The 27489-nt window shown below is 58.9% G+C and overlaps 8 protein-coding genes and 1 non-coding gene across 9 annotated transcripts; 5 read left to right on the top strand and 4 right to left on the bottom strand.

Annotated features, from left to right (window-relative positions):
* Positions 1–383: 383 nt before the first annotated feature.
* Positions 384–2205, bottom strand: TRAVEDRAFT_69158 (uncharacterized protein; the record flags this gene model as incomplete). The annotated part of the gene is made up of 4 exons (XM_008036172.1): positions 384–1147; positions 1201–1245; positions 1881–2056; positions 2114–2205. 4 exons carry the CDS (start codon positions 2203–2205, stop codon positions 384–386), a joined length of 1077 nt encoding a protein of 358 aa, XP_008034363.1.
* A 700-nt stretch (positions 2206–2905) lies between these two features.
* TRAVEDRAFT_56182 (40S ribosomal protein S5-1) lies at positions 2906–4039 on the top strand. The gene is made up of 6 exons (XM_008035789.1): positions 2906–3065; positions 3129–3266; positions 3326–3431; positions 3487–3627; positions 3679–3780; positions 3837–4039. The coding sequence occupies exons 1-6, from the start codon at positions 2983–2985 to the stop codon at positions 3876–3878; spliced, it is 612 nt and encodes a 203-aa protein (XP_008033980.1). The 5' UTR covers positions 2906–2982; the 3' UTR covers positions 3879–4039.
* A 3004-nt stretch (positions 4040–7043) lies between these two features.
* Positions 7044–9524, bottom strand: TRAVEDRAFT_141574 (uncharacterized protein). The gene is made up of 2 exons (XM_008036171.1): positions 8872–9524; positions 7044–8822 (listed from the first exon to the last, which is right to left on the bottom strand). The coding sequence occupies exons 1-2, from the start codon at positions 9282–9284 to the stop codon at positions 8078–8080; spliced, it is 1158 nt and encodes a 385-aa protein (XP_008034362.1). The 5' UTR covers positions 9285–9524; the 3' UTR covers positions 7044–8077.
* An 808-nt stretch (positions 9525–10332) lies between these two features.
* On the top strand, positions 10333–12044 carry TRAVEDRAFT_26476 (uncharacterized protein). The gene is made up of 3 exons (XM_008035366.1): positions 10333–10670; positions 10753–11487; positions 11541–12044. The coding sequence occupies exon 2, from the start codon at positions 11322–11324 to the stop codon at positions 11481–11483; it is 162 nt and encodes a 53-aa protein (XP_008033557.1). The 5' UTR covers positions 10333–10670; positions 10753–11321; the 3' UTR covers positions 11484–11487; positions 11541–12044.
* A 1209-nt stretch (positions 12045–13253) lies between these two features.
* Positions 13254–19399, top strand: TRAVEDRAFT_161011 (uncharacterized protein). The gene is made up of 20 exons (XM_008036169.1): positions 13254–13344; positions 13404–13496; positions 13555–13642; positions 13698–13795; positions 13849–13973; positions 14027–14246; positions 14299–14504; positions 14588–14792; positions 14842–14907; positions 14964–15218; positions 15271–15678; positions 15729–15909; positions 15962–16097; positions 16151–16244; positions 16294–16560; positions 16613–17501; positions 17555–17811; positions 17862–18308; positions 18358–18433; positions 18488–19399. The coding sequence occupies exons 3-20, from the start codon at positions 13555–13557 to the stop codon at positions 19351–19353; spliced, it is 4884 nt and encodes a 1627-aa protein (XP_008034360.1). The 5' UTR covers positions 13254–13344; positions 13404–13496; the 3' UTR covers positions 19354–19399.
* Positions 19400–19867: 468 nt separating this feature from the next.
* TRAVEDRAFT_43292 (uncharacterized protein) lies at positions 19868–21024 on the bottom strand (the record flags this gene model as incomplete). Its single annotated transcript, XM_008035619.1, has 5 exons — positions 19868–20279; positions 20345–20412; positions 20469–20549; positions 20605–20646; positions 20713–21024. The coding sequence occupies 5 exons, from the start codon at positions 21022–21024 to the stop codon at positions 19868–19870; spliced, it is 915 nt and encodes a 304-aa protein (XP_008033810.1).
* A 387-nt stretch (positions 21025–21411) lies between these two features.
* On the bottom strand, positions 21412–21507 carry TRAVEDRAFT_t22. The gene has a single exon. It is a non-coding gene; the product is annotated as a tRNA-Ser (tRNA).
* A 629-nt stretch (positions 21508–22136) lies between these two features.
* On the top strand, positions 22137–24219 carry TRAVEDRAFT_69153 (uncharacterized protein; the record flags this gene model as incomplete). Its single annotated transcript, XM_008036168.1, has 2 exons — positions 22137–22586; positions 22636–24219. The coding sequence occupies 2 exons, from the start codon at positions 22137–22139 to the stop codon at positions 23995–23997; spliced, it is 1812 nt and encodes a 603-aa protein (XP_008034359.1). The 3' UTR covers positions 23998–24219.
* Positions 24220–24899: 680 nt separating this feature from the next.
* On the top strand, positions 24900–27136 carry TRAVEDRAFT_26474 (uncharacterized protein). Its single transcript, XM_008035365.1, has 5 exons — positions 24900–25457; positions 25842–25970; positions 26028–26567; positions 26635–27040; positions 27094–27136. Exons 1-4 carry the CDS (start codon positions 25205–25207, stop codon positions 27003–27005), a joined length of 1293 nt encoding a protein of 430 aa, XP_008033556.1. The 5' UTR covers positions 24900–25204; the 3' UTR covers positions 27006–27040; positions 27094–27136.
* The last annotated feature ends 353 nt before the right edge of the window (positions 27137–27489 follow it).

Raw genomic sequence — 27489 nt, 5'->3', positions numbered from 1 at the left:
CCGGCAGGCTGGTCCTGCACCGCCGGCTCAGTCGACCACGGCCGTGGCTCCGAATCCCCGACACCGGCATGCTCATCCATTTCAAAGGAAAGACTTAGCTGCTCGAGTCATTCTCAACGGTAAGCATTGTCATACTAGTAGTCGCAGTATCACGGACGATACCAACGTCTAACTGTTCGTTTCGCAAGCAAGCGCGGATTTCCACTCGCCGCGGTACTACGACGTATTGAATCTTCGTAAGCATTCAGCTGCGAGCTCGATATAGATACAGAGGGGCTTAAGTTTGAGTTATCATTCACGTCACAATCCCGAGTGTATGAATCACCGACGAGCTCTACAGCCCCAGCACGCAGACACATCCGCACACGAACCCTCTCAGACCCTCATAACCGCCCGCTCAGCACCTCCCCAAACTCGCCCCTCGCAGCCTTCAGGCACACTATCCCCAGCTTACCGAAGAAGTCCTTGAGATTGCGCTCCCATTCCCCATACTGGGCGATCCTCGGTTCCAGCGACGTACGCACCTCCTCTGCCTCCTGCCGCATATCGTCCGCACGCTCCTCTGCACGGCGTCGGGTCTCCACCTCCGCGCGACACTGGGCGAGCGCGAACTTCTCGCCCTTCTGAGCTCCCGAAGCCTCTGACTCCGCTTGATCCAATCGCCGCTCCAGCTTGCGACGGACATGTCGTTCCCCTTCGAGGTCCTCCTCGAGCTTTCGCTTCGCAGTCCGCGCGCGGTTCAACGCCTCGGCTTGATCCTCTTGCCGATTACGCAGAGACTGGACCTCCCCCTCGAGAATTTTGAGCTGAGAGCATGGTAGAGTTGCCTCTGGAGAGCAGCTGTGGCTGTCGGGGGTGGCCTCCTGAGGACTGCGTTGTTGGCTACTGCGCCCATTATCGCCGTGACGAAGGACAGAGGAAAAGGAGGAGCAGAAGGGAATTGGTTCAGAAGATGTTGACGGCGGTTGATCGAAGGCACCGTAGATGTCCCGTAGTCCTTCGCAACCTTTGTTGAAATGGTACTTGCTCTCAGTTGTATCTCGTCCCGCCTCCGCGCGAAGTTGCTTCGCGATATCCAGGTGACAGCTTGAAAGCATCAGAGCCGCTGGCTTGAGCTGAGACACTTCCATCCCGACGCCCAACATCACTGAAAGATCGACGAGTGAGCATGGTGCTATGTGGAACGACGGGGAAACATACCTTCAATCATTGAGGTGACTACCGCAAGAGCGGCTAGAGTGTTGCCTTTACCGCGATAGTGAGTGGCCACCATCATCCACTTTGCGCATTCGAGGGGGTGGCACGACTTTGTCCCCAAAAGAGCGATGATCTCATCAGGGGATGTTTCTAGGTCGTCTAGATGCACCGGAACAACCTGCCCGTGCTGGGCAAGATATATAGAAACACCGGGGAGTTGAGGAAAGTGCGTAGAGGTGGGAGATGCATCGATAGACCCGCTAAATGCGCCTGGAGAAAACGAGGATGATGCTACGACTGGAGGTGGCGGCTGATGCCACGACTCGACCTCAGCGTGATGGTCCTTGGGTAGCATTCCTATAGCCCCGCCCCCGGTCCTGGGAGATTGTGGGGAGAAGAAGCGGTTTTCTTTGTCACTACCCCGCTCGTTCAAGGATTGCCCCCGACGCGCAACGGAGTGTGTGGCATGACGCGCTCCACCGTACGGCGTAGACGACATCGGAGAGACCGGCTCTAAAACGGCGTACGTAGCAGGGCGCAGGCCGCCTCTCTTCTCTTTGGCTGCGCATACATGGTCAACTTATGACTTCAGAATGGAATACCCGCTCACTCACTTGAATGTGATTTCTTATGATTCTGGCGAGGATAAACCCGCGCGTCTCGAAGACCGGCTTGTGGCTTACAAGGGAGGTTCGCTGATCCAGTAGCGGAGTGAGAGGCGGAAACGGAGGGGTGCGCACTACCGTCTTTCGGCCAGTAGAAGGATCCATCATATACCGCGTCGGCGGGAGTGAGCTGGTCCAAGGATCCAGGCTGCGATTGATAGCTGCTACCCTTGTACGCGGGATGCGCTCGTTGGCTAGTAGGTACATGTCAACACTGCGTTAAGCTGACCGACGCGGCATACCCCACTCACATGTCTGCGTGACTGTCCAAATTGTAAAACATTTCGTCGCGTGAAGGGGGGGCGGAAAGGCGAGTCGACCGTTCTACACGCTGAGAAGACATGTTCGTTGCACGAGAGGCGGGGTCAAAGGAGCGGGCACAAAACGGCGACACAAGTGCTCGACGACATTCTTATACGCGCACATTGTGAAGAGCAAAGTTCGAAGATAGGTGCGATCGCGCAAGTCTTCGGGGAGAGCCTGTCACGATCGCTGTCTGATTGTGGCGGGGGGACTCTTCCAGTGACACTCAATGCGCGCGCGCCCTTCCCATCGTCACAGAACCAGTCCGGATTCGGATGCTCCAAGGAGGAAGCGCCGTTACTTCCCGGAAAACATACGAATCGACAGAAGATGAGGCTGCTACGGCGTAACTTCGATCAAGTACCCCGGGTACCGAGTAGGGGGAATGCGTGAGGCGAGCTCTAGGAATGTAGCGTTCATCAGAAGTCCGCTCGGTCGAGAGAGAGAGTGAAAGAGAACTAAATATTCATTTCACTGTCTTGACCATGCACCAAGGAGGCACCATACGACCATCGCAGAGTGAGCGCGGGTGTATCGCTCGAATCGCAGCGGTCGGCCGGTGACGCACGTTGAACGAACTTCGATGCTTCTCTTGTCAAAGTGTGTCCGGAAGGATCGGGCCGGAGAGGTGGCTGCGCGGTACTGTACAGTAGCACCGGATGCCGCCGAAGCGCGCAAACCTTGTTTTGGGGTGGCGGGGCACAACACAGTCAAACAATCTCGGTGCGTGCAGCGGCAACTGGCCATCGATCCCGACGTTCTCTAACTCTGCAAAAGGTCCCCCGCGGCACTCCGTCAAGTCCTCAAGCCCCTCAAAATGGCCGCGGTTCAAGCTCTCCCCAAGGACGTCTCCAAGCTTGGTCAGGAAGTCAAGCTTTTCGGAAAGTGGGACACCCAGGAGTGCGTCTATACATCCCAAACCTCTGCACGTACAGGCTATTAATGTCATATACTCGTTCGTAGTGTTGAGGTCAAGGACATCTCCTTGACGGATTACATCCAGATCCGTCATGCCGTCTACCTCCCCCACACCGCTGGCCGTTACGCGAAGAAGCAGTTCAAGAAGGCGCAGATGCCTATTGTCGAGCGTCTGGTTGACAGGTGCGTACAGGACCGGAATGCGGTGGAGGAACAAATCTGAACGCCTGTATCCTCTATAGCCTGATGATGAAGGGTCGCAACAACGGCAAGAAGCTCTTGGCCGTCCGTATCGTCGCGCACGCGTTCGAGATCATCCACCTCCTCAGCGACCAGAACCCCATTCAGGTAGGTTTCATGAGTATCAGGTAAGTCATTGCGTAGATTGAAAATGTTACCACAGGTTCTTGTCGATGCCATCGTCAACACTGGTCCCCGTGAAGACTCCACCCGTATCGGTTCGCAGGGTACCGTCCGTCGCCAGGCCGTCGATGTGTCTCCTCTGCGCCGGGTCAACCAGGCTATCGCTCTCCTGACCATCGGCGTACGTCCAGGCTTCAGATTGGATGAGAGGTATACTCATGTTCCATCATAGACGCGCGAGTCAGCGTTCCGCAACGTCAAGTCCATTGCTGAGTGCCTTGCTGATGAGCTCATCAACGCGGCGAAGGGCTCGTCAAACTCGTACGCCATCAAGGTAAGCCTGTCGAAGGCAACGTCTGTTACGACCACTCACACTATGTCTACAAACAGAAAAAGGACGAGCTCGAGCGTGTGGCCAAGTCCAACCGGTAGACGGTTTGCTCTTCGGGGAGCCGAGCTATGGCTATATGGGTGTTCTGGATTTTCTCGCCGTTGCACTCCCTACTATTATCATGACGCACCATGTACCCCATATGTCTGCTTATGGCAAGTTTGCTCAACGCTGCGTAAAGCTCCGTTTGTATCATTTCTCCTCCGCTGAGCGATCTTCACTCCCTGGGGTTTTGAACAGGTTTCTTGTCTCTTCTCCATGCAGGATTCAAGCGTGTGGCTTGGCCCGAAAAAACTTAACTGGGCGCCTTGTCTCTTCCCAACCTACACAACACCGAGCCTATGCTGCGCACCGCGCAAACCCCATCCAGCCTCTCCAGGATCTCTTCGGAAAGCGTTCCGCCTCCGCGGCATCGGGGATGCAATCCAGCTCAGCAATCCAGAATCCTATCTCCGTCTCTAGGGTCAATGGCGCGGACTCACCCGATGGAGACACGAGCTGCAACAGGGCCCGAGAGAAGATCTACAGAGGCTGCCCGCGGGGGGTGCTCGTCGTTTCTGCGGCCCCGGCGGCGTTTTTACGTGTCGCGGCGGTGGTCGGATGCCCGGCGCGTCATGAGCAGGAGACGGCCATGACACGAGGCATCTGCGCGCGCAGGGACTACCTGAGCGCGATGTCCCGGATTTTCTCCAGCTCTGCAGCCCAGTGGTGGAGAAAGACTCCATTCGGAGAGGAAGCTGGTAAGAACGCGGACGCTGTGTGCGCAAGCTTCCTGCGTACGGGGAACGCCAGCTGGCCCTGGTGCGTCCGACCCAGCTTCGTATTCTCCCGCCGCGCGGATCCCGTGTCAGTGTCACGTCCGCCCCACACTTCGCGCGGGGTCGGCGTGCCTGGCTGCCAGTACCCGTGCTCGCACTGGCGCGAACTGTTTTCGTCCCAGCTCCAAGTCCGCGCCTGTCCGCGCACGGTGGTCGCGAGCGATATCGTTCTGCAAACGTTCTACTAACCCGACCCCGCAACCCGCCTCCGTCTCGTTCCCATGGCCCGCCGGGCACACATGGGCGCGCGGCGGCTGAGCATGGCCCGGCGTCGCACTGGGGGGCTTTTTTTGGCCGGTTCCCTCGCGCGTTCCCGCGCCCGGGACCAGAGCTGGCCAGCCCTGCCCGACACACACGCGCACCCTTCCGTGTCCACACTGTCTATCTCTCCCTGATTGACGGGGCGCGTGCTCGTGCGCGCAGGGCCCGCTTTCCCTGGGGCCATCGCCCGTGCAGAATCTGCGGCCGCGCTGCGGATCGTCGAGAAACGTGCGGTGTTCGCCTCTCCGCAGATGCAGATGCAGACCGCAGCTGCAGGACATCTCCGCTCTAGGGCGCCCGACCATTGAATGTGTACTGCCATTTTGTCGGGAGCGCGGGTGCGGGCCCGCGTGTGCTGTATCTCGACTGTGGACGTACGAGATACATTGCGGTTGTTTACGGCGACGCGGATGACGGGAGGCCGGCACGGATGTCCATGATGCGCGTCGCGACAATCCCGGACGGAGGACGGGACGACTCCGAGTGGCCATTGCAGTTGCCTTCCACGCGCTGCGGCGTAACACGCGTGGTTAACACCAGTGCGTACTCAGCTGCGACGCTGCAGGGCTGCGCTGGGCTGCTCGGACTGCTGCTGCTCCATAGCACCCGGTGATACTTGCTGTATAAGTGAGTGCTCAGGTGGTTCGGAGAGCAACGCCGCGACGGACAGCAACGACAGTCGCGATGTACACGCGGCGCCCGTGGACGACCGGATGTCGGTGGTAAATTGCCATAGCGGACGTTTCGGATCCTGTTGTGATGCATAACTGGTGTATGGACTCAACGCGTATGGCCTTCTGTGAGCGGCTTGGGCCTCCCTCAGCCTGCTGTCTTGCGCGCGGTGGGCATTTCCAGCCATACTAGTGGCGTAGAGTGCAGATCCACAGCGCGAACGACGCTATACTTCCCCGCGCGACTACAGCACCGAGTACTACGGCGCTGTTACGTGCAACACGCACAAGCAACCTCCTTCCAGGTCGCTCTGTCCTCGCGCGAGGCCTCCTCCCCGCTGCATCGACCGCGCGTCATCGGCGAGATGTAGTCCCGCCGTGGTGAGCCCGGTGCGAGAACATGGCACCATATCTGAGCAACCTTCCAACGTTCCATACCTCCTCCCAGACTTGGAGCGCGTTCTTCTGGCAGTGGCGGACGGCAATAATGGTGCGCCTGGATCTGATCTGAGCGGCGGGCCCCTATCTACGCGATGGCTTCCGGCGCACCCGCGCGTTCGATGCATCGTCCCGCGCGATGCGTAGCGCCATGGGCAGCATGGAAGTACGGGAAGGCGAGAGGCGGTCGTTGCTAGAAGCGTGCCGGCGTGAGCGCGAGCCTCTTCGTTCTCTGTGGAGTGGCCGGTGTAAGCTTAGTACCAGAGACCCGGACGATGCCTTCTCCGAACGACGTACGGCGCGCATATGTCGCGGTCTGATATATGATATCTGGCATTTCGAGGGAGGCTAGCCGTTTAGGCTCCTGACATGACAGGAAACACAGTAGCCACCCTTGTACGTACGGAGACGCCCGCGGCGGAAGATTCGCATGTGCATCCGCCGATACCTCGCGCACCCCCTAATCGGGCGGCGCGCAGGTCGCGGACAGTCCGTGCCGAAAGTGTATCTGCAGGAACCTTCGAGACCGCCGCGCGCGGTCTTTCGCGCGTAGTTCGAAGGTCGCGCGGGGCACCTGCTGCTGCTCGCAATGCAGGCCTCGCGCGATCGGAAGAGGCCGTACGCTGGATCGGCGCTGGTTCGCGCAGGAAGGGCAGAGGGCAGCTGTCGGTGTCACGGCGCGACCGGAACCTGAAGCTCGGAGCCTGGAGAGGGGAGACATACGTCGCGCGCGATCGCACGCGGACACGCGGGGACAGACTCGACGTCTGCAGCAGGTGGCACTGGCACTGGCACGGCACGCACGCAGAGACTTCCAGAGGATCATCCGAGGAGGCTCCAGGCAGCCCGTCCTGTATTCTGTATTCCGAAAGCAACCGTACAAGGTTAAATAAAACAGGCGGCTGCCCACGGGACCCGCACAGACGACACAGACACGGACAGACACCGAGGCCGTACAGTAACAGTATGTGCAGCGGCAGGCCGCCGGATACGTGATACAGGGCGCGAGGAAGGGTGGGGCAACGATCTGCGGTAGGCGGGATACGGTAGCTACGCGCGACCCCTGCATGCCCCCTGCGCCGAGTTCCGCGGAGGGCTCCAGTGGCAGGCGGCGACAGCGCGGGGACGGGCGCTGTGCTGTGCGAGGGACACGGAGCACGGGGCGCGCGTGCGAGTATGCGTATATAGAAATTAGAATAAATGCGGGTATGATAGAACGCGGGGGTAGTGATAAAGCGCAGAGCGACGGGCGGGCGATGAGGGCGACAACGACAGAAGCAAACCGGGCCCGCAGCGACAGGGCGCGTGTAGTGAAAGCGAAAAGCAGAATGTGGGGGAAACAAAATAAGGCTAATCCAACCGATCCGACACCGAAAGCTGAACACACAAAGTCCTGCGAGAGATGTGAGACAAAGGGGCAGAGGCAGAGAGATGCGAGGTTGTATGCGAGTGTGGGAGATGGGATGCGCTGGTGATGAGGATGACCCAAGCCTCTGCGGCGCGCACGGCGGGCGCCGCGCGAGGTCTAGGAAATGATGCGTGCTTTTGATGACCGAGATGGTGACAGCAAGGCGACGTTGGTGGTGGTACAAGTTGAGACTACAGTGTGATGTTGGTAAGGCCGGGTAGAGCAGGAGAGGCATGCGATGTGGTGGGGGAAAGGGCGGGGCGATATCGTACAGGAGACCGAGGTGGAGCCAGCGTTAACGATTAGGCGATACATCCAAGGAAGACAAGCTGACATGCGCATCGACAGGAGCACCACTCGCTTCAGCGGGGGAGCCCATAAGATGTGGCGAGGTCGGCGAGATCGACGATGATAAATAGGGATACACAGGACGTGAGCATGCCTTAGGCAGACGAGGGGAGCGCCATGTCGGCCAGGGGAGGTTGCATCGAACAGGAGTATTATCCGGGATGCTGCTGGCGCGACTGAGGTGGCGCTGACAGAGTGGCGCACCTTAACGAGGCACTCCGCTGGGCTCTATGCGGGGTGAGAGGAGACGGTGTAGACCAGCCGATGACGGCCGGGTGGTGGTCGGCGTGCCCTCGCTACCGCGTGTGAGGAACGAACCGTGGCTCCGGGAAGCCGTTCACGTCCTCGCTGCCTTGCTTCTGAACAACGCCGTCGACGCCCTGGTATCCATACTCCTTGCCGAACTCCTTCACCATGGCCATGCCCATGAGACACACCCAACCTAGGCCCTCACCGGTGATGGCCTGCGTCGGCCAGAACAGTTCACAGTCGTCATCCTGGAAGTCGGGCTCGTGCTCGTCCTGCGGGCCCAATGTCGAGAACATCATTCGTGCGAGGGTGCGAGGGAAGTGCTTGGCCATCACCGGGAGATTCAAGCTTTGCTGCGCCGTCTGCAAGTAGTGGGAGGAAAGAAGCAAGCCGCTGCTTTGCGACTTCCTATCAACGACGAACTGCGTAGTCACCGGGATCTGGAGGTGAGGGGGTGGCGCAGCCATAGGGCGATCCGCGCCGCCGGCGCTGTGGCCTGCGTCTGGCTGTGCGCCCAGGTCCATCGCTGGATTGTGGCCAGGTGTCCCATGACCGCCAAGGGGCGTCGAGTTGGAGCTATTCGCGGAGCTGCTGCTAGCAGGGGAGGGGAGCATGTTGGGGGTTGCGCTGGACATCGAAGCCTGCGCAGCTGCAGTTGCCCGAGCTTGAGCCTTTGCCTTCTCCGCCTTCCACTCGATGTTGAGGCGGTTCATCTTTGAATCGTTCTCTCTGTCGATCGTGGTCGCCTGGTACTTGAGCTTACGTCCGTGGATGTAGGCATCAAGCGTGAAACTGCAAGGAGATATAACCACGGCGCGTAACGGAGCGGAGATAGACTTACAGCAGACCGATGAATGCTTTCTCACGATCGTCATGGCTCTCCGCAATCAGCTTCTTCTTGGTGGGCTGCAAGAAATCGTTTACTGTCCTCCATGCGGCTCGGTAGCACGTCCGCGCGCTGTAGTCCTTGCACCACAGACCGTAGACGAAGTGCAGGAGGGAGTCGATCAGCTCCAGACGAGCCATTAACAGGGGATCCTTCGCATAGGAAGAAACGGGGCTTGGTGGATTCCGCAAGGGTTTGAATTCCTTGGATGTGGCTGGGTGTGCCGCAGCTACCCGAGAGAGCGAGGAGAACCTAAGCGCACGTGCCTTCATGAAGCACTTGTCGAAAACGGAGTCCCATTCGCTGGTGCGGTTGGTGTCACCGCGTCGCGGGCGGCGGACGGGCATGAAGGACAGGCCTGAAGGCATGCCGCTAGGGCCAGCTTGGTGTTCTTCTTTGACTTCGCCATCCTCTGCAGGCTCGTGCCTGGATGAAGAAGCCACCGTGGTGGTGGCGGCGGCGGCGGACGATGAATGAGACTGGGAGGTGGACCGAAGGCGAGATGTTGTCGCCGAGCTGAGACGCGGCTTCTTGTTGCGACCATGCTCGGATTCCGAATCGTGCCGCCGCTTGTGGCCGGGGGCTGGGGAGGAGTCGCGAGAGGCGGGCGGGGAGGGTGGGAGTTCCGGGGGGAGTGGAGCGCTGACAGGCCCGAGTATCTGTGGCCAGAACGCGTGTGAGGGATGAAGGACAGAAAGAAAGAGGTCGATGAACGCACTTGCAGACCCTTCAAGAGCTGGTCTCGGGTGAGTTGTCTGCGGGAGGGGGTGTGAGCTGAATGGGCACGAGGCGGTGGGAGAGGAGAGGGTGGGGCGTACCGCCTGCGCGATCTATGTGAGGATGATGTAGAGGAGGATGTGGAAGGAGTCGCGCGATGCATGGCGGGCGGCGCGGGATGGGATGGTGGTGGTAGGAGGACAAGGAGGGCAGGGGCGGTAGGGACCGCAACGATGGCGTGAAGGCCGGCGGAGAGAACGGGTCAGGGCAGAGCACGCTTGGCCCACCGGCCCACCGGCGCTTCTCCCTCTAGCCAATCCAGACTGTCGGGTCGTCGCCATCCTCGCTGCCCCGCCGCCTTTATTCTCCTTTATTCTCCCGCCTTTTGTCCTACCCCCTCCCCTGCCCGTCGCACGCATCGTCCTCGACAGTCCACACTCAGCGCACAGGGGCTCCAGCGACAAGTGCATAGCGGACACAGCGCCGCGTCCTCGGCCGTACCGGATCGATTGAATGCTGCCAGGACCGAGACCTGCTTATGGCAATCCTGACTGTACTCCCCTTCGGAACGTGCACTCTATACATGTGCGCATCATCTTCCATTCTCATGACTGCATCCCCTCGGAATGTCCGCCCGCTCAACCCCCTTACGGTCTGTCCCAGCGGCCGCGCTCGACCTTCCCCCGGCAGAGGGCGCACACCCGGAGTCGGAGCGCACTGCACTCGAGTTCGCGTGCGGCGTCTCGACCTAGCTCGTGGGCGGTGCAGGCGCCATCTCACCCTCGCCCCCAGGCGGACCCGGGTTCAAGAGACTCATCTGTGTCGCGCCGGCCAGGCTCCGGACATCCCACGCCGCTCTCTCCGCCGTGACCCCGACCAAAGAAAGAGAGCAAACAGGCCAGTGACGTCGAAAATCCGAATGAACGCCGGCCGTAGCACGGCGCCCTGAGTTCATGGCTCTCCTCCTGCCCTCTAGATATCCTCTGTGCGTGTTGATCACGCTCTGTCCCCGCATGCCCCGCACACGCTTCATGACTGTGAGTGGGCGACCTATCACTTGATCGTCCTGCACCCTCGCTCTCGCTCACGCCCTCCTCCTCGGCCCTTCTATGAATGCAGGTGGAGCGCAGACCCCAGAAACGTTCTGGGCGCCCAGTCTTTCGGGCCTGTCCGTGGACGTCTGTCAGAGTCTCACAAACCACCGTGCGAGCCGGCCGCGGGCGAATGCAAAGTGTCGCTCGGACAGATCTATTGGCCCGCGTCCAATCCCAAGCCGCTCTTTCCCTCCCGTCTTCCCAGGCCTTCAGGGTAGCGTACGATAATCCCATCCCCAAGGCGTGCGGATGTGTCATGGCGGACTGGCTTGCCGCGCGGACCACCTCAGCTTTACATGTGCGGCCCTCCGGGAGCGACATAAGGTTCTACGCACGAGCGCCCTGGACCTTCGCCTAGGCCGCATTTGGACTTCTCGCCCCCGCCACAAGATCGCTCATAATCGCCTCGGCGCGCCCGTGCTGTGGCCACAGAATGGACGGCCACGCCGTGCGCGCCGACCACGACCCGTCTCTTTGCAACGCAGTCGCCAGCGTACACGCGAGTGATTGTTGCGCCTGTACCCGCCTCCTCGCAAGATATCCATGAGCACCAGTACTGTGCCTGGGCGCAGCCGACGGTCAATATGATCCAATATGATCGGTGCCACCAAACGGGACCAGATTGCCGGATCGGGAAATTATGTCGGTAACTTTCGGCGGCTGCCCCTCGGTAATTATGCCGCCGCCCGCGCATCCTCCGCCAGCCCTCGTGTCCTCGAGCTCGAGCTCCTCTCCTACCTCTTCTACGGAATGTGAGATGGTACGTAGACATCGCTACGAGTGTCAACGTTACTCATATAACGCGTAATATAGCGATCTATCTGGCATCGGAGTTCAGTTACAGTTGGGATCAGATCACGACTCCGGTCGTGCCGATCCTCCGTCCGCGACTCCGCGCCCGTCCGTTCATCTCCCCGTCGGCGTCCCACGACTGTCTATGCGCATAGATATCCGGATGCTGCTGGAGAAGGGTTCTCGACCACACCGGTGCACTTCTTAACCACACGCGTCCTGCGCCGGGATATCTGCTGCTGCGTATATGAGCGCTATATCTGGCACGGATATATCTCAACGTGCCAAAGAACGGAGCTGGTGCACTCGCGAGCTCCCTCAGCCTCCGTCTCGCCTCGCCTCAATCGGATTGTCCTTTACCGATGCCCGCTGCCCTCCACCCACCGCGCTATCGCCCGAGCTCTCGTCTCCGTCCCCCTGGACCGGCTTCTCCTGAGCCTGGCCTAGGAACCCGTCCTTCCAAGCTGCGACTCGGCCGGGCCTAGAACGTCGACCGACGCATGCACGAACTCAAACTCAAAAACCGCCCTTGCGCTAAGTGCGCCGCGCGCACAGACCAAGTATATCCCCGCCACCGATCAGTGCACAAAGCAGCGCTCAGCCGCGAGCGAGGCTGACAATGCGGATGACTCTCCGCGCTTGCGCAAACCCGGCGCAACCCCCGCCGGAATCTCAGCCTGGGATACGCCACCCGTCAGCACATTCGGTTAGTAGGAGTGACGGCCGAAACATGTTGCAGGTAGTCAGTACTCTGTGACCAGTTTGGCACGCTGCACTGGATTGTTGACATACAGACTGTCGCGGCCGCGCAGCAGCACAGCCGGAGCTCGCGGAGCGTCCGGTGCCGTGCCGCGGTACTCTCGCGGTCGAACTAGCTTTGGCTTGTCTCTGCGGGCTCTGCCTACCATATAGACAGCAAACTTCTGTACGGCACCCAGCGGCACCCAGTGGCTGCATCTGAGATGCAGCTTGCCCGCCCAGGGGCCAGACGGCGTTTGAGGGTGCTCACGTTGAGGGCGTTACCAGCTCGCGTGAAGCTCGGGGCGCAGGGAATGGGCTCCGCGAGAAGCGCTGCGGCGTCATTAGGAGCAGCAACTGCGCGTTCGTGCGCGTTCGTGATTTCGGCATGCGCGGGTCGCGAAGACGAAGGCGAAGACGGATGGCGAGGAAGCACGCCTCCAGGCGCTTCGTGCGTCTTGGAAGCACTGCGGGCGTCCTACTTCGGACGCATCCTGTCCCGATACTCTCATAGGTGATCTACAAACATATTGGATTATTGGTGGATTATGTTCCGTCGTACTATGAGTGCCGCAAAAATGCAGGGGATTGTGGCTGGAGCCTGGTAGCTTTGCAACTTGCCGGCGTACAAGATCGGACCGGGCCACCGTGAAGTAGCGCGGGTAGTAATAATCATTTCCCGTCTGCAGGTCCTGAGTACTTTGCTGACACATGCCAGCCTAATTAAATGTAGAGATGTACATAGTTTCTAACGGTCCTTGGAATCTAGATGTTTCATAGTTGCGGCGGTGAACGAAAGTATGGTGTTCCCAATCCGGTCAAGAGGCCGAGAGCCACGTGGCGGCGGTGCTCCTCGAGGTACCATGGGCGCCTACACCGTAACGTACGCTGCACCATGCCACCAACGGCCCATCGTACATCGCTCGCCCTTTACTGAGGCCTATTTTGAATACCAGAAGAGAACTAACAGTCTTACAGGACGCCAGGCAAGGCTTTGTGTTTGGGAGCGGAACGATATCGCTCTGTTTGCGGCGTCACACCAAAACCTTAGGTCGTACGGTACTCGACAGCCTTTATAGAGACACGCGTAAGCCTCGTCACAACATTCTTGAGTATCAGGAAAAATCTGACTTGGTGATTTCCTAGCATTCTGAAGCTGCTGCGCGCACTCCACCCTATATTTTTAAGCGAGCGGTTGAGACTGGCGGCTCGTCCGCAACCAAACGCCACTGTACGATAGTGGGTGTTTTAGGTTTGCGCCCGACCAGCTGAATTCGAGATACGAGTACTCGTGCAGATGGCCAAGGGCGAGAACGATCCTCTCCCCGTATACGAGCTGCACCCGCCGGAATGGCTGCCCCCTGCGCATGCCTCTGGTGACATCGGTGAGTCTGCCACTCGGTCTTTGAGCGCCCATCGTCTCACTAACAAATTGAACAGGGTATATCGGCTTCTACCCACCTCGGCCGAACGATGTCGAGGAAACGCTCACCGAGGCGAGCGTCAAGCATGGGCTCGTCCTCAAGCCCGAGGTGTTGGTGAGCTCCGATCTCACCTGTCTGAGTGTTAGCTCGACTGAGGATTGCCCCAGGCGGAACACTACAGCCAGCAACATGAGATCCGGAAGCGTCTCATGCAGGACGACGCGCTGAGCGTATTGGAAGATGTTATGAATCAGATCTTTGCGCGAAAGGCCGAAAGCACACCGTCGATCCCGTACGTGCAGTTTCATTCGCGCTACATGAGGCTTCCTGACAGTTCTATGCCAGATCGTCGTCGTTCCGCCTCCCCTCTCGTGTGACCCTCAACGACGGGAAGAGGCTGGCGTGGTTCGCCGATCTTGCCAACCCTGACATTCCTCTATCCAAGCTGGGGAAGAACGTTCCCCACGGGGCCAAGGGCCATGATCTGCTCGACCTGCTCCATACCAACAATGTAGCCATCCCACGGGCTGTATGGTTTCTCCGAGTATTCGGCGCTAATGAGTCGGTGCGTGGTTCCGTTGTAAGTTGCGGCCTCCATGCGCTGATTTTATCTGCAGGCAGGTTTGCGTAACAGGCCGTCATACAACCCCACACAGTACAGTGTGGAATGGGCTAACGTCATGACGAGTTATATGAAGAAGCAGCTGGCAGATATCGCACTGCCCAGCGCCCCGCGACTCGTTGCATCGATCAAGCAAACCTTCAAGGGCGTTCTCTCAGACAGCGACATGCGCCAGAAATGGATCTCGCGCTTCAGTTACTGGTACGTACCAGCGCTTTCTCCCGCGCGGCTCGCACGGCAGCGATCCAGGGTGCTAACTTTGCTCCCGGCGTTCTGTCGGGAAGCTTGAGCTTGTTGCGCACGTTCTACGCCGAGGGTTTGGTAGACAACAGAACGTTCCTGGCATGGCTCGTGCAACAGATGAGCACATGCAACCTAGCGCAGGCAGGCTTTGTGGTACGACTGGCGGACGAATATCTCGACGGTATGCTGGTTAGCCGGGCGTTAGTGCGCCCCTTCATTGAGGCTAGCTTAGTCAAATTGGAAGAGGTGAGGCCATGGCTTCAAGTGACGAGCATAGAATTCTAACGCTGGATAGATGAAAGAACCCCCAGCCAATGAATTCCTCCCCGATACCGCAAATATCCTGAAGAGCTTGATCTCGGTAGGTACCAGACATTAAGCATGTTGCCATCGCATACTCAGCGCTTCTTTTCACAGCGGGCGTTTCTAGCTTTGCCCGATGCCTGCATATGCCCGCGGATGCACATTCAATATGGAGCCAGGTTGCAAGAAGTCCTCATGGAGAACTTTGGCGCGGACGGTGCCGAGAATTCCCAAGTTTCCATCCAGGTCCTTCGGCAGACGGTCATGGACACGCTCTCTGATGTCCAAAGACGGAATGAAGCGATGCTCTTCGAACATCTTCCTCCCCGCGTCCTGGGATCATTGTCGTCAGCGTTGTCAGATGTCAAGGTATGACAATCTCGATATATTCTACCACAGCGTGCTCACTGCAGGCATGTAGCTGCTTAACTCCATCTCCGGCAAGACTGATATGTCGAGCGTCTCGCTGTTCGACGACAACTCGGAGTTCTCGCCTTCTTTCTCTCGGAAGCTCGACTTCCTCCTGACCTGGAGTGTAACTCCGTTACAGTATGGAGACCACCGCCCGTACGCGGCAGCATGTTTGCTTCAGATCTGGCGAAACAAGGCCGAAGAACGTGCCCTCCGGCGAGATGCTCCGTCGCCTGATGGACAGATCCAGGATCTGCTGTTCGACTGGCTCGACGGCTCGGACGTCGCTGGGGAGTCTGGGAACCTTCCTGCGGTGGCGCTGCTGTTCGGCCAGCTCGTCAGGCGCGAGCTCTTCTCGTACGAGCAGTACATGCAACGGCTCATTGCTCGAGGGGAGTCAGGACTCTCTTTTGGCGATGTAAGCCTTGTTCAACCACTGCTGACACACACCTGACCGATATGCTTTAGGAGGAGGGATCACGGCATAGGCACTTCCTCAGATGGATACCGCTCAACAGCTCCGATGCCTCGGTCATTAGTCAACGCAAAGTCATCCTGTACGGGTTCCGGGTACGGGAGACGCCTGAAGATGCGAACGAGCGCGAGATCAGAAAGGAGTTGCGCATATTGGTTCCCGAGGTCTTCGGAGGTATGTTCTTCTATCCAGGTCCGTGCTGCAAGCCAATAACGAGCGTACATAGGCGAGCCGCAAAACGACGAGCCATTGACAACTACATTCTGGAAGTCGTGCAGCGCTCTCCTGGCGGCACCGCGCTATGAGCAGCTGAAAATCATGAAGCAATGGTTCCTGCCTATCTACAAGAGATTCCTGACAAGGTCAGTGTGACACATACCGGAGGCGGGTGTGATACATATTCATGATTTCGCAGTCAAGGATTCGACGATGACGGCCGAATCTTGCACGTCTTTACTCTGTCCACAGTAATCATGGCTCGCGTGCGGTCATATGGCTCGATATTGAACGTAAGTAACATCGTCTTCCCGGAATGCTTGATGTTTGACTATGCCACAGATGTCACTGTATACCTTGGAGTATGCGAATAACAGCGCTCTCCTCACCGCAGTCATCGAGACCCTTCGGCAGCACATCGAGGTATGGGCATGCATGGATCGCATGAAGGACGTCGCCTCTGCCTTGTGGACGGTTCATCAAACATGGCGAAGTCGTGGGTTGCAGAACCGTGTGCTGCTGAAACTCCTGGCCGAGGTCGACAACGAGCAGCATCTCGACCCAGCTGCCCGAGAGCAGATGCTTTCGGATATATCCGCGTTCTCGCACGTAAGAGGACCTCCAATTTACCGCATTTCCACGCTGACACTCGCCGTGGTAGGCTCTTTTCCCGAGCAACGAGAACCCCGACCAGGTTCCACAGGTGCTCCCGGAGATATTGCTCCTCGCGACGGACCCAAATCCAGAGGCACCTTCGCTGCTCGCCAACAGCTTATGGTACAAGTACATGACGTCGTCGGACTGGGCGTACAAAGTGTGGGATAACACCATCGCGAGCTTGCGCCAGATCCCGGTGATGATTGAAGATGTCCCCGGGCGCCGGGCATGCGCGTTGCGGTATGCCACCTTCCTTCTCCACGTCGATCAGCATCTACCTCGGGGCCTCGACGAGCAAATCCGGGCCTGGTTCCTCGCGCCGCTGGGGAGAAGCGAGGTCGCCGCGCTAACACCGGATACCTGGGATGTGGTCACCGTCGTCTTGCTCTACCTCATCTGCTACGGCGCTCTCACGACCACGACGATGCTCGAGAGCCTCATCTACAACGAATGGGAGGAAGGCGCGAGGGTTACGTCGGAGGAGAAGGCGCAAACGAGGGAGACGCTTCTGACGTGGAGCAACACCCTCTTCGAGCACCTTCTTCTCCGCGACGAGTGTGGGACGGGGCTGCCGCCTGTGGACGTCTTCGAGGCTCAAGGGCTGCAGACGCGCCGGCGGGACGTCTTCCGCGAGCCCTACTTCTCCAACTTGGTCGTCCGGTTCCCAGATCTTGTCCTCATCGAGCAGAATCGCTACCTTCCGGAGGCGATCCGCCAAGCCACCACCAACCTGCGCAGGACGATATGCAGAGTGAGCGTGTTCCGCCAGGGGATCTACCGTGACCTGGACTCCGTCCGGCTAGCGTTTGAGGAGCGGCTCAATCCCCAGAACGATGAGCTGCATGAGCCGCTCGTTAGCGCTTTACGCCTGATGCTGAACGATCCCGGCCAAGGTATGTTGGCCGAAGTCGCATTTCTTGATATACCTCTCATGTCATACGGTCAGATGGTCCTGTCAATGCCGCCGAATGGAGCTCCGCCTCCTCCCTCCTCAGTCCCTGGAAGCTTGCGGCGACCGCCATCGAGATAAGACTGACTATCAAGCAGCTCGGCGAGGGCATGTCTCGGGAGTCCACCCGCATCGCGGCTTGCGCGAGTCTGGATAAGCTCACTGGCGGGGTCTTTTACCACTGCAAGAGTCCTGAGGAAGCCGATTTTGTCGCCGAGATGATCACGAACGTCGACCTGACTGTGGCCGGAAAGGTAAGGAAATCATATTACGTTTTGTGCGCAATCATTTACTGGTCTTTAAGTTCGTCAATGCGGGGCTCAAGCGCATAGATGACATATTCCGGGAGACGGACGGCGCCAACAAGATCAACTCGATGACGCTACTCGTGTCCTGTGCAGGAGAAATCCTCCGTCTCATCGCGAACATAGTGGCCCCATTCCGGCTGGAAGCGTCTAGGACAGAGAGGGCACCGGGGGAGGAGTTACGTTTCGAAAACTACCTGCCACCAATAGACCCGGCGGTGCAAGAACACCTGTTCTTCGTGCTGTGCGCGAAGTTCGCCGAAATGACCGGCATTATGGCAGCACTTGTGCAGGAACCATGGAGCGAGGACATCTCGCGGGGCTCGCAGGCGGTCATCTTCCTTGCGCGGTTGTTGCAGTTCTACCTTGGCTTCCCGGCAGCCTGGTCCGACGAGTCGAAGGAGCTCGCGGAGGAGCTGTGTGCCAACCTGACTAGACTGGCCTTGGTATGCGTCCTGTCATTCTCTTTGCAGAGCGTCAGTTGACAGCCCACAGATTCACGGCGCAGGCGAAGGATTGAATATGCTCGCCTTCCCTTTGATTATGGATACTCTCTGTTATACCCTGGATTGTGAGCCTCATGAGAAGATGTTTGCCCATCTACCGCATACTGACAAATTCTTAGCGATACCCTCAGACATGAGGGCAACCGCGCCTTTTGACCCATTCCGATACTACCCCGAATTCAACCTCTCCGACCTCCCTTCCGACATGCCGCCCGAGTACAAAGCGCGCCTGCGCCTCATGCTCCCGTACGTCGCACTCAACCCTACAGTCGAGGACCTCGTCTATGCCACGCGCGACCCCACCGGCGCGCTCGTCCCCGCCGGCCCCGTGCAGAACCGCCCCTGGGAGTGGACAGAGTACCTCGGGGACGTACCTGGGGCCCCGGCGGAAGATCGCGCTGGGGCAGTGAAGAACTCCGCCGCGCTCGCGCTCGAGCTGTTCGAGGCGCGCCTCACGGGCGACCGCGTCATCCCCGCGCACGCGCGCGAGGACGGCCTGATGGAGGAGAACCTGCACACGATGCAGGACGACGTGTACGCGGAGGGCGCGTTCGCGCGCGACTGGCGCGAGACGCGCATCTCGCTCGACGACGTGCCCGCGTCGGCGTCTGCGGGCCGCGCGCGCCATGAGCAGGACGACGGCGTCCCGCCGCTGCCTGCGCTGGGCGGGACGCCCGGGGCGGCGGCGGACCACCGCGTGCTGCCGCGCAAGCCGTCGCCGGCGTCGTCGGTGCGGTCTGTGGGGTCGGCGCATGCGCTCAGCCGGTTGTCGGTGTCGACCGCGGGGGAGGTGATCGACGTGGATGCGTTGGATGGCGGTACGTCCGGGTCGGGCTCGACGCATAAGCGCAAGGCGATGAGCAGCATCACGGAGGAGGATGACGACGAGATAGAGTTCGTTGAAGGCCCGGTCCCGGCGCGCCCTGCGAAGCGCACCGCGAAGTCGAAGATGGCGGGTAAGACGACTAAGGGCAAGAAGAGATAAGCGACGGACGCTATGACCATGTAATGCTCACCTAACTTATCGACTGGTCGGTGCACTTACTTTGAGTACCGGTTTCTTGTCTCTGACTATTGGATGCACATCGGCTGCAGAACCACATCCTGTGTATGTCGAGATCGCCTGACACGCCCACGTCGCCCGAGATGTCCCACACGAGTTGGCCTGACAGGAGAGGAGGCAACATTCTCGTCCCTGCGGCCCGGGCATATGGATGGTCGGCCAGAAACAGGGCCAGGGACAAGCACCGGATGTGCCATCGTTGGATGGACGGGCGGATTGACGGATGACAGGGGGAATTGGCAGTGCAGCAGGTGTATGATACAAACAAACTGCAACGCGAACAGATGTATGCTAGATACCGGGGATATGTTACTGCGTGGAATAAAGTAGCGCTTGGAATACAGTGCAAGATGATGGTGATGACGATGGACGAACAGCGAATATGCGTCTTCGGATACGAATAATGTATGAACAGACCCGTCAAGTGTCCAGACCGTTACGAAAACCCAAAGGCGAACGGGAAGAAGGCGTCCCAAGGTCCCTCGACGACTTGGCCAACTAGGCGAGGAGGCGCGTTGTCTTTCGGACACGACTCGCCCTGGGCACCGGCGATGGTGCGCACCATATGCTTCACGATGAAGTTCTCCGCCGGCTTGTTGCGAACTTCCACGCGGCACGTCGGGCATGAGTACGCGGGTTGAGGGGTCGCCTCCGCATGCCTCTGGATCTCCCGCTCGATGTGGCGCCGATCCAGAGGCGACAAGTTCGGGCGGGCCAGAGCAGCGCGCCAATGTGGAGGCACGACGACCTGCGGGTTGTAGTGTGGGTGGGCGGCCATGTGCTGCGCAAGCGTAGTACTGAACCAGTCCTGGAGACAGTCCTTGCAGAACGTGTGTCCGCACGCGAGCCTGGTAAAGGTCGGAGAGCGGCGCGTGAGTACCGAGGTGAGGGTGGGAATGGGCGAGGGACATACGTGTAGGGATTCCACATTTTCATAGTGCATATCTCGCAGCTAACGTGCTCGTCTATTGTTGATAGAAACTGGAAAGCATGTCAGCACCGACCCAAAGATACTGGTAATCGTATATCGTGTTCACCTTATCGAACTTAACGTCCGGCACAGGTGCTCCCTCCTTCGCCAGGGGATTGGAGGACAGTGGTGCTCGCGCCTGTAGCGCCTGCAAAGATTGCTCAGTCAGAACAGGATCGTAAAAGACGACGAAAGTAACGCACCGCCTGAGAGGCCAAGACGGCTTGCTTGCACTTTTTGTTCTCCTGAACAAGGTTGTAACAGGGTCTATCAGGAACTCACCCTGTGCCCGTGTGGAGAGGTCAACGCACCTCTTCCAACTCCTTCACCCGCCATTCGAGAGCAGTCATAGAGCCAGACGAGCGGCGTTTAGCTGGAGGTTCATCATCGTCCGAGGATATTTCAATGATCTCCGAGGATGGCGGGAGTGGTGCTCGGGCCTTTTGCTTGGCGCGCTGTCGAGCGGTCTTTCTTTCGACTGCAGCCTTCTTTCGGAGGGGGGAGCCGTCATCGGACGAGAGGATGACAATATCTGAGTCTGCTGGACGTACGTCGACGCTTCCTGGGAAATGGTGTGTAGCCGAGCGACCGGCTTGCTTAGATTCCGTGCGAGTGGCTGGCATAGTTGTCTTCCGAGGTCGACTGGAGAGCTATGAGAGATAGAGTCGTGGATGGTGGTGGGGAAAACGAGGTGATTGTGGGTGGAGAACAAGGGAGGTTGATTGGTGTGCGACGGTGCTTGGTCGGTGGTGGCGGTTGACTGTTGAAAGAGTACAGGCGCTCGGGAGAGGCTCATAATTGCTCGCGCCCCCGACGCGTCCATTCCGGTCATCACGTGCTCCCCGAATATTGCTAAGCGCTTACTCGGAAGATTCTCTGTCCTCGCGAGCCACACAGATTGCCAATGGTTGCCAGTGTTCACGTTGATGCTAAATGTAAACGATCTGCCAAGTACCGTGAAGCTCGTACTTTTTTATCGACCTAGCCCAAAGGCATGGGGAGAGCAAAAACGACACCAGCAGGATTTGAACCTGCGCTCGGAAACCGAAACAGATGCTCGAACAGTTGATTCGAATCTGTCGCCTTAACCACTCGGCCATAGTGTCTTATGGTGCCAAGTGGGAAATAATGTACAGAAACAGTCAGTTCTGCCACCTCGCCGGCACCGGTGCCTAGATCGGGCAGTCGTTTTCATAGGGCCTGACTTCTACGCTGACATCGGGACACCAGACATGACCCAGCCCCAACAGGTTTTTTTCTCACCTTGTCCAAACGAGAACCGCATACCACGAGATGCAGAAAACCGCGAATGCAAACTCGTAGGTTCGTGACCCTGCCAGTGTGCCGCAGTCTCGATCACAACAGCTCGATTAACCCTCCCAATACCAGACCTCCAACGGCGTACTAGCGGCGTTTTCCCGCAGACAAATCGTGGGTCCATAGCTCTTATCAAATTTTGAAGTGATGCTCGTAACATCCATTGGTTTTTTGTCCCGAGGCTTCAGCGCAGTTTCGACCACGACATATGTCCAGAGGCTAAATACTATGAGCCACAGAAGAATCCAGCCTCCGGAAGGTTCGCAGGAGAGGGGGCTGACCTTGCCAGCCAACCTTGCCAGCCATGATATACGCTGTGCCTTCTCATGCTCGACCTTGCCAGTTGTTTCTTCGTCGCCTACCTCTGCACCGTCAAGCCCAACCCGACTCCTTCGGTTTTCCGTCGCTCGCTTGCACAATGGCACCAGCTACCTCCACACATTCGCATCCGAGCGGCAACGCCGTCACTTCGGTCACCCCTGTCAACCTCTTCGCTCTCCTCTTCGAGATCCTCATCTTCATCCTCGTCGTCCTCAGCATCGTCGCCGCAGTCCGTCGGTACTTTGGCACTCGTGTCGGCATTCGCACTCCTGCTCAGGCTACCCTCGAAGTCGACCTCGAAGTCCAAGCGAATCAAGGCGACCTCTCTGCGAAGAACTCTTCGGGTTCTCGGTGGCTCTCTTCTCTCCGCGGGCAACTTCTATCTAGCTCTCGTGATGACTATCTCAGCGATACTACGGCGCTACTACAGAAGGACATCTCCAAGTCCTTGCCTCTCCCTGTATCTAGCCCTCACTCGTTGTCTGGGGTCTCAATCTTGCAAAAAATCTTCGGTCGCTTCCGCAGCTTACCCCTAACCGGTGTGAAGGTCAGCCTCATTCTCATCCTGCTTCGTAGATGTTGCTCATCTCGTACAGTCTGTCGCCCAATCAGGCTTGACGGACTCTCCGGACAGGGTCCTCCCGCTCATGCGGACCCTCCGGGAGCAGCTTACTCGGGAGTGGGTCCACTCCACTCCCGGCGTAGGCGGTTCACACCACCGCTTCCTCCGCGGAACAGTAAAGCCGAAGCTTGCAAGCAACGAGATCCCCACGATCGTCGTCACCCCTCCAGAAGATACCACCGAGAGCCCTGTGTTAGAGGCGTACAGCCCCGCGTCGACATACTCGGAGCCCGACTCCCCAGCCATCGCCACCCCGCGGCTAGACTCGTCTGCCGACCTCGACGTCCGAGTCGTTGGCGATGAGGTAGACCAACTGCAGATTCCGTTCCCCTCCTGGGACCCCGCTGTCGACGAAGAAGAAACTGTCAATCTTTCCAACGTCTCCGGCGAGCTCTTCCAGCTAGGAGCGCCTCCCGCCCGCAAGACGGCGACGGCGACGGTGTCAGACATGGCGACCTCACAACTCGACTTCAGTTCGTTCGACATGTATGAAGACACGTATCCTCACCTTCTCTTCGCAATCAAGGAGGAAGAGGAACCCGAGGAGCTCGAGACGCCGACCAGTAGCGCTGTTGCACCTCAGCTTCACTCCGCCGGACCCTTCGCAGCGACGAAACAGGTCCTACAATCTAGCTCCACCTTTTCTACATCCTCGGAAGACGTCGTCCATAACGGTTCGCTGACCGCCGCTGGAGAAGAAGCTGGATCACCGAGGATCATCGACGCTTGCAGTCAGTTAGACCCGGCTCCCGTCCACGAATTCCTGCACAAGGGCCCCGCTATCGTCACCTCAGGCGTCGACGGATCCATCGGCGAAGCGTCCTCTGACGATGAGGAGGAAGATTGGGAGAAGGCCTTCCGCCTCGGCGGTCGCCTCACTGGGGCATTCTCCGCCCCACTCTTGAACGACAGCCTTGGCGACGACGACTTCGACGATGACGAGTACGAACTGCCGGAAGCGGCGTACGAGGTCCTGCACAAGACAACAGGGGCGTGCGAGGTCCTCGTCCACGGCGCGCACAAGCACATCTCCTCCCTTTCGGCGACGATCGAATGGTACGAATCAGCGTCCTCGGAGACGTCCTCCTCGGATGCGTTGTCGGATGCTGCGTCGGACGCGGATGCGTCGTCAGATGCTGGGTCCGACTATCAAGACGCTAGCAGCGACGATGAGAGCAACTCGTCGTTCTACTCGTGCTCTGGATCTTCGACCACCGAAGATGACACCGCGGTGGGCGACTCGTTTTCTAGCCCCGGGCCCAAGGTGCACTCCGCGCAGCCAACCACGTTCTCCATTCTAGAGAGCTACTTCACGCAATGCGAGGCCGTCGCCTAATGCGTCTATGCGGCCCTCAAGTTCATTCAGACCAACAGTTCTCTGCGCCGCCTACTCTGAGTACCCCCACTTCTTTTCCTGCTCTTATATTCTTTTTTGCAGCTACGACACGTCACTTTTCCTTCCCCGTGCGATTATTCTCTCGCGACTCTCATGACTACCATTTTACTATCCTTTGCTTGCCCCTTCGCTTCTGATCACCTTTTATGTCTCATATCTCGTTCCTTTTTTCCCTGCTCCATGTCTCCATCTCATTCTCTTTTCTCGCTCATATCTTGTTCACTTTTCTCTCTCTCTTATCTCATTCCCTTTTCTCCGTCTCATTTAGTCTCATTCCCTTTATCCGTATCGTGGCTACGGGGTCCTATGTGTCCTGGCAGTATTTCACCAATATGTCCATTCATTCCGAACACATACCCTCGCCGGACTGAGTGAAGATCTTTCCTCCACTCGAACCCCGAACCATTGGGCGGTGGGAAACTTGGAGGCTCAGCCTTCGCGATCATGCAGTGAGCGTGCCGTGCCGTGCTTGTACATCGCAATGCTTGTACACAGCTGCGAGCGGTTAGTCTCCCAGAGGAAGCCCTATAAAGCTCTGCTGGAAGGCCGGATTAATGTGAAGGTAAACCGTGGTTAATATAGTGGCTGCGATCGGCTTGAGATATGTGCCCGATATGTATCAGAAGCGCTGGACCGCGAGGCTCGCGAGGAGGAGGCTCGGCTACGTCATAGGTACCGTCCCAGCCACGAGCAAGGAAATTCGATCGGCCGACTGGCCAGTGCCACTGCCAGGCCTCGTCCGCCTGCTGCAGCGCACGCTGCCTGCTTGGACGACGACTCCGACTTCCCATGCTCACGACCTCTCACGACGCTCGCTCTTATAGCCCGACTGTGCACAAACACCTGACGTGTTCCCCTTCGTTAATCACCGCCGTCAGTGCCTGACACGCCGCCCTCCGCTCTTATGCTCCGACCCTCGCCCTCTTCCCGGGTACATCTCACCTCGTCTTGTGTCCCGCTCAGATCGTTGTTACGCCCCGCGGCCGCTAGCTGTGTCTCACCGAGGACGGTCCAGACTGCCCGGAGTACTTCCGCTGCGGAGCGCGCGTTCTCAGGCTCACCATCAACTCTAACTCGCATTGGCCGACCTCCCCCGCTTCTTGCCTCTCCTTCGCCTTTACGCGCCGCCGCTGCACGACATACAGACATGGCAACCCTGACGGCGCGTCGCAAATACTCTACCCAGTCCAGGGGCAAGGAGCCGGAGCAACCCGAGACCTCTACCGCACACTCGAATGAGCACGAGCACGACCACACTTCTGACTCTCATTCCCACTCTCACTCCCACTCGCATTCGCATTCCAACGGCATATTCAGCACTCTGGTGCACAGACATGACCATGGAGAGGATGGGCACGCAAAGGACGCGGAGCAGATCGTGCAAGCATTGCAGGGACAAGGTGAGTACCGCACCGGTTTGTGTATTGTTCAGCACCCCCGTGAGGCACCATTTGTACAAGACAGAGTGCAGGCCATACGCGCGAGACTACCCTGGAGGGCCCGCCGAATATAAAATAACGGCATACATGGAGGATGATGTAGGCCCGCTGCGTCGTGCATGCATTCGAACGCTATGCGTTGCGTCGCGTCCATATAAGTCACAAGGGCTATTCGTTTGGACATGGCATCGTATTTTGGGCCGAGACGCGCGGTGTAATATATTCGCTTTCAGTACTAACCTCCCAAAATTGATTCTACGCTTGCTCAGACAGTAGTGATCTCTCCAACTTCACGTTGATTTCGGCCGCGCAACCGAGCCCATTGCTTACTTACCGCTTTTGCAGGTGACCGGGGAAGCAGGATAACACTCATCGGTCTCGCCTCGAATGTCGTCCTGACAGCGACAAAGGGCGCCGCGGGCTGGTACATGAACTCTGCCGCGCTCCTCGCGGATGCAGGGCATTGCGCCGGAGGTGCGTCGCCTGCCTTCGCCCTGTAAAGCTCGTTTCCGACACACTCTCCGGTATTAGACCTGGTCGGGGATATCATCACGCTCTTCAGCTGGCGTCTGTCGCGCAAGCCGCCCTCAGAGAGGTATCCTTACGGCTACGGCAAGTTCGAGGTGCTCGGCACGACCATGGTCTCCATCCTCCTCACCGGCGGCGCGCTCGGCATTGGCCTGCACTCGTACCAGCTCCTCCTCGAGACGCTCGCGGGCGCGACCGCCGGCATGGGCCCCGGGGCGCTGCACGACGCGCTCGCGTACATCGTCGACGTCGCGCACGCCGTGCCCGCGACCGTCTCCGAGCACGCGCACCTCCACGCGCACTCGCACTCGCACGGGCACGGGGGCGCGCTCGACCCGAACGCGGCGTGGTTCGCGGGCGTGAGCGTGGTGGCGAAGGAGTGGCTGTACCGCGCGACGAAGCGCGTCGCGGACGCGGAGCAGAGCCCGGTGCTGCTCGCGAACGCGGTGCACCACCGCAGCGACGGGTTCGGGAGCGCGGTCGCGCTCGTCGCAATCCTCGGAAATTGGTGGTTCCCGCACCTCGCGCTCGACCCGATCGGAGGTGCGCATATACTCACTGCTAGTGCGCACGAGAGGAATGCGGGGAACTGACGAGGTGTGGCGTGTAGGACTGATCGTGTCGGTGCTCATCTTCAAGCAGGGCTGGTCGCTGCTCGTGACCGCATTCCAGCAGCTGACGGACGCGGGCGTTACCCCACGCACGAAGCAGACCCTGTTCGACGCGCTCCAGCCACTGCTCGCGTCGCCGTCCTCGTCGGAGGCGAGGAACCTCCTCGGGGTGAGCGATCTGCGGGCAATGCGCACTGGGGCGAACATGTTCGTGGACGTCGTCGCGCACGTGCCCGCGCGGCTGAGCGTGGAGGGTGTCGTAGATGTCGAGCGGCGGATCCGGGAGGCGCTCGTCGGCGCGCGGCGGGACGTGAAGGAGGTCCGGGTGCGCTTCAGGCCTGTGGAGGGGGAGCACGCGGGGTCGGAGTGAGACGGCTGGGCGTTGGATGTATGTTTATTGACTTGGTATGTGTTTTTCGCAAGGACTTGTCAGGGCGGGGTTGCTTACGCCCGGGAAGTATATAGGTCTGTCTGTTGCTGATACATGGATGGAACTTTTTCTTGGGAATCAGTGTCTTTCCGCGCTAAACCACTGCTCGCTCACAACGTTGAGCAGTGCTTTCAGCTTCTTCAAACCACTGCGCTCACAGCGTCGGGTGCGAGGAGACGTTTCAGACCAGCCTCTCCGCGGCCAGTCGGGAGCAAAGGCTGCATCGGTACATGCGTCGGGACACGCTGCCGTTGCCCTGGGATGCGTTCCACGAAGAACAGTATTGCACACCGGGCTTGGCGACTTGGCGTTCTCCCGGGCAGATCAGCAGCTTCCTGTGCGGAGGCTGTTCAGTGCGGCACGTGGGCCTGTGTGGGCATGTGTATGGGAACCCTACCCCGCACCGTTGGCGGATGAGGTTGTT

The sequence above is a fragment of the Trametes versicolor genome (assembly GCF_000271585.1).
Source record: "Trametes versicolor FP-101664 SS1 unplaced genomic scaffold TRAVEscaffold_2, whole genome shotgun sequence".
Lineage (NCBI taxonomy): Eukaryota > Fungi > Basidiomycota > Agaricomycetes > Polyporales > Polyporaceae > Trametes > Trametes versicolor.
The sequence above is the reverse complement of the archived record's forward strand: the minus strand, read 5'-3'. Positions and strand labels throughout refer to the sequence as shown.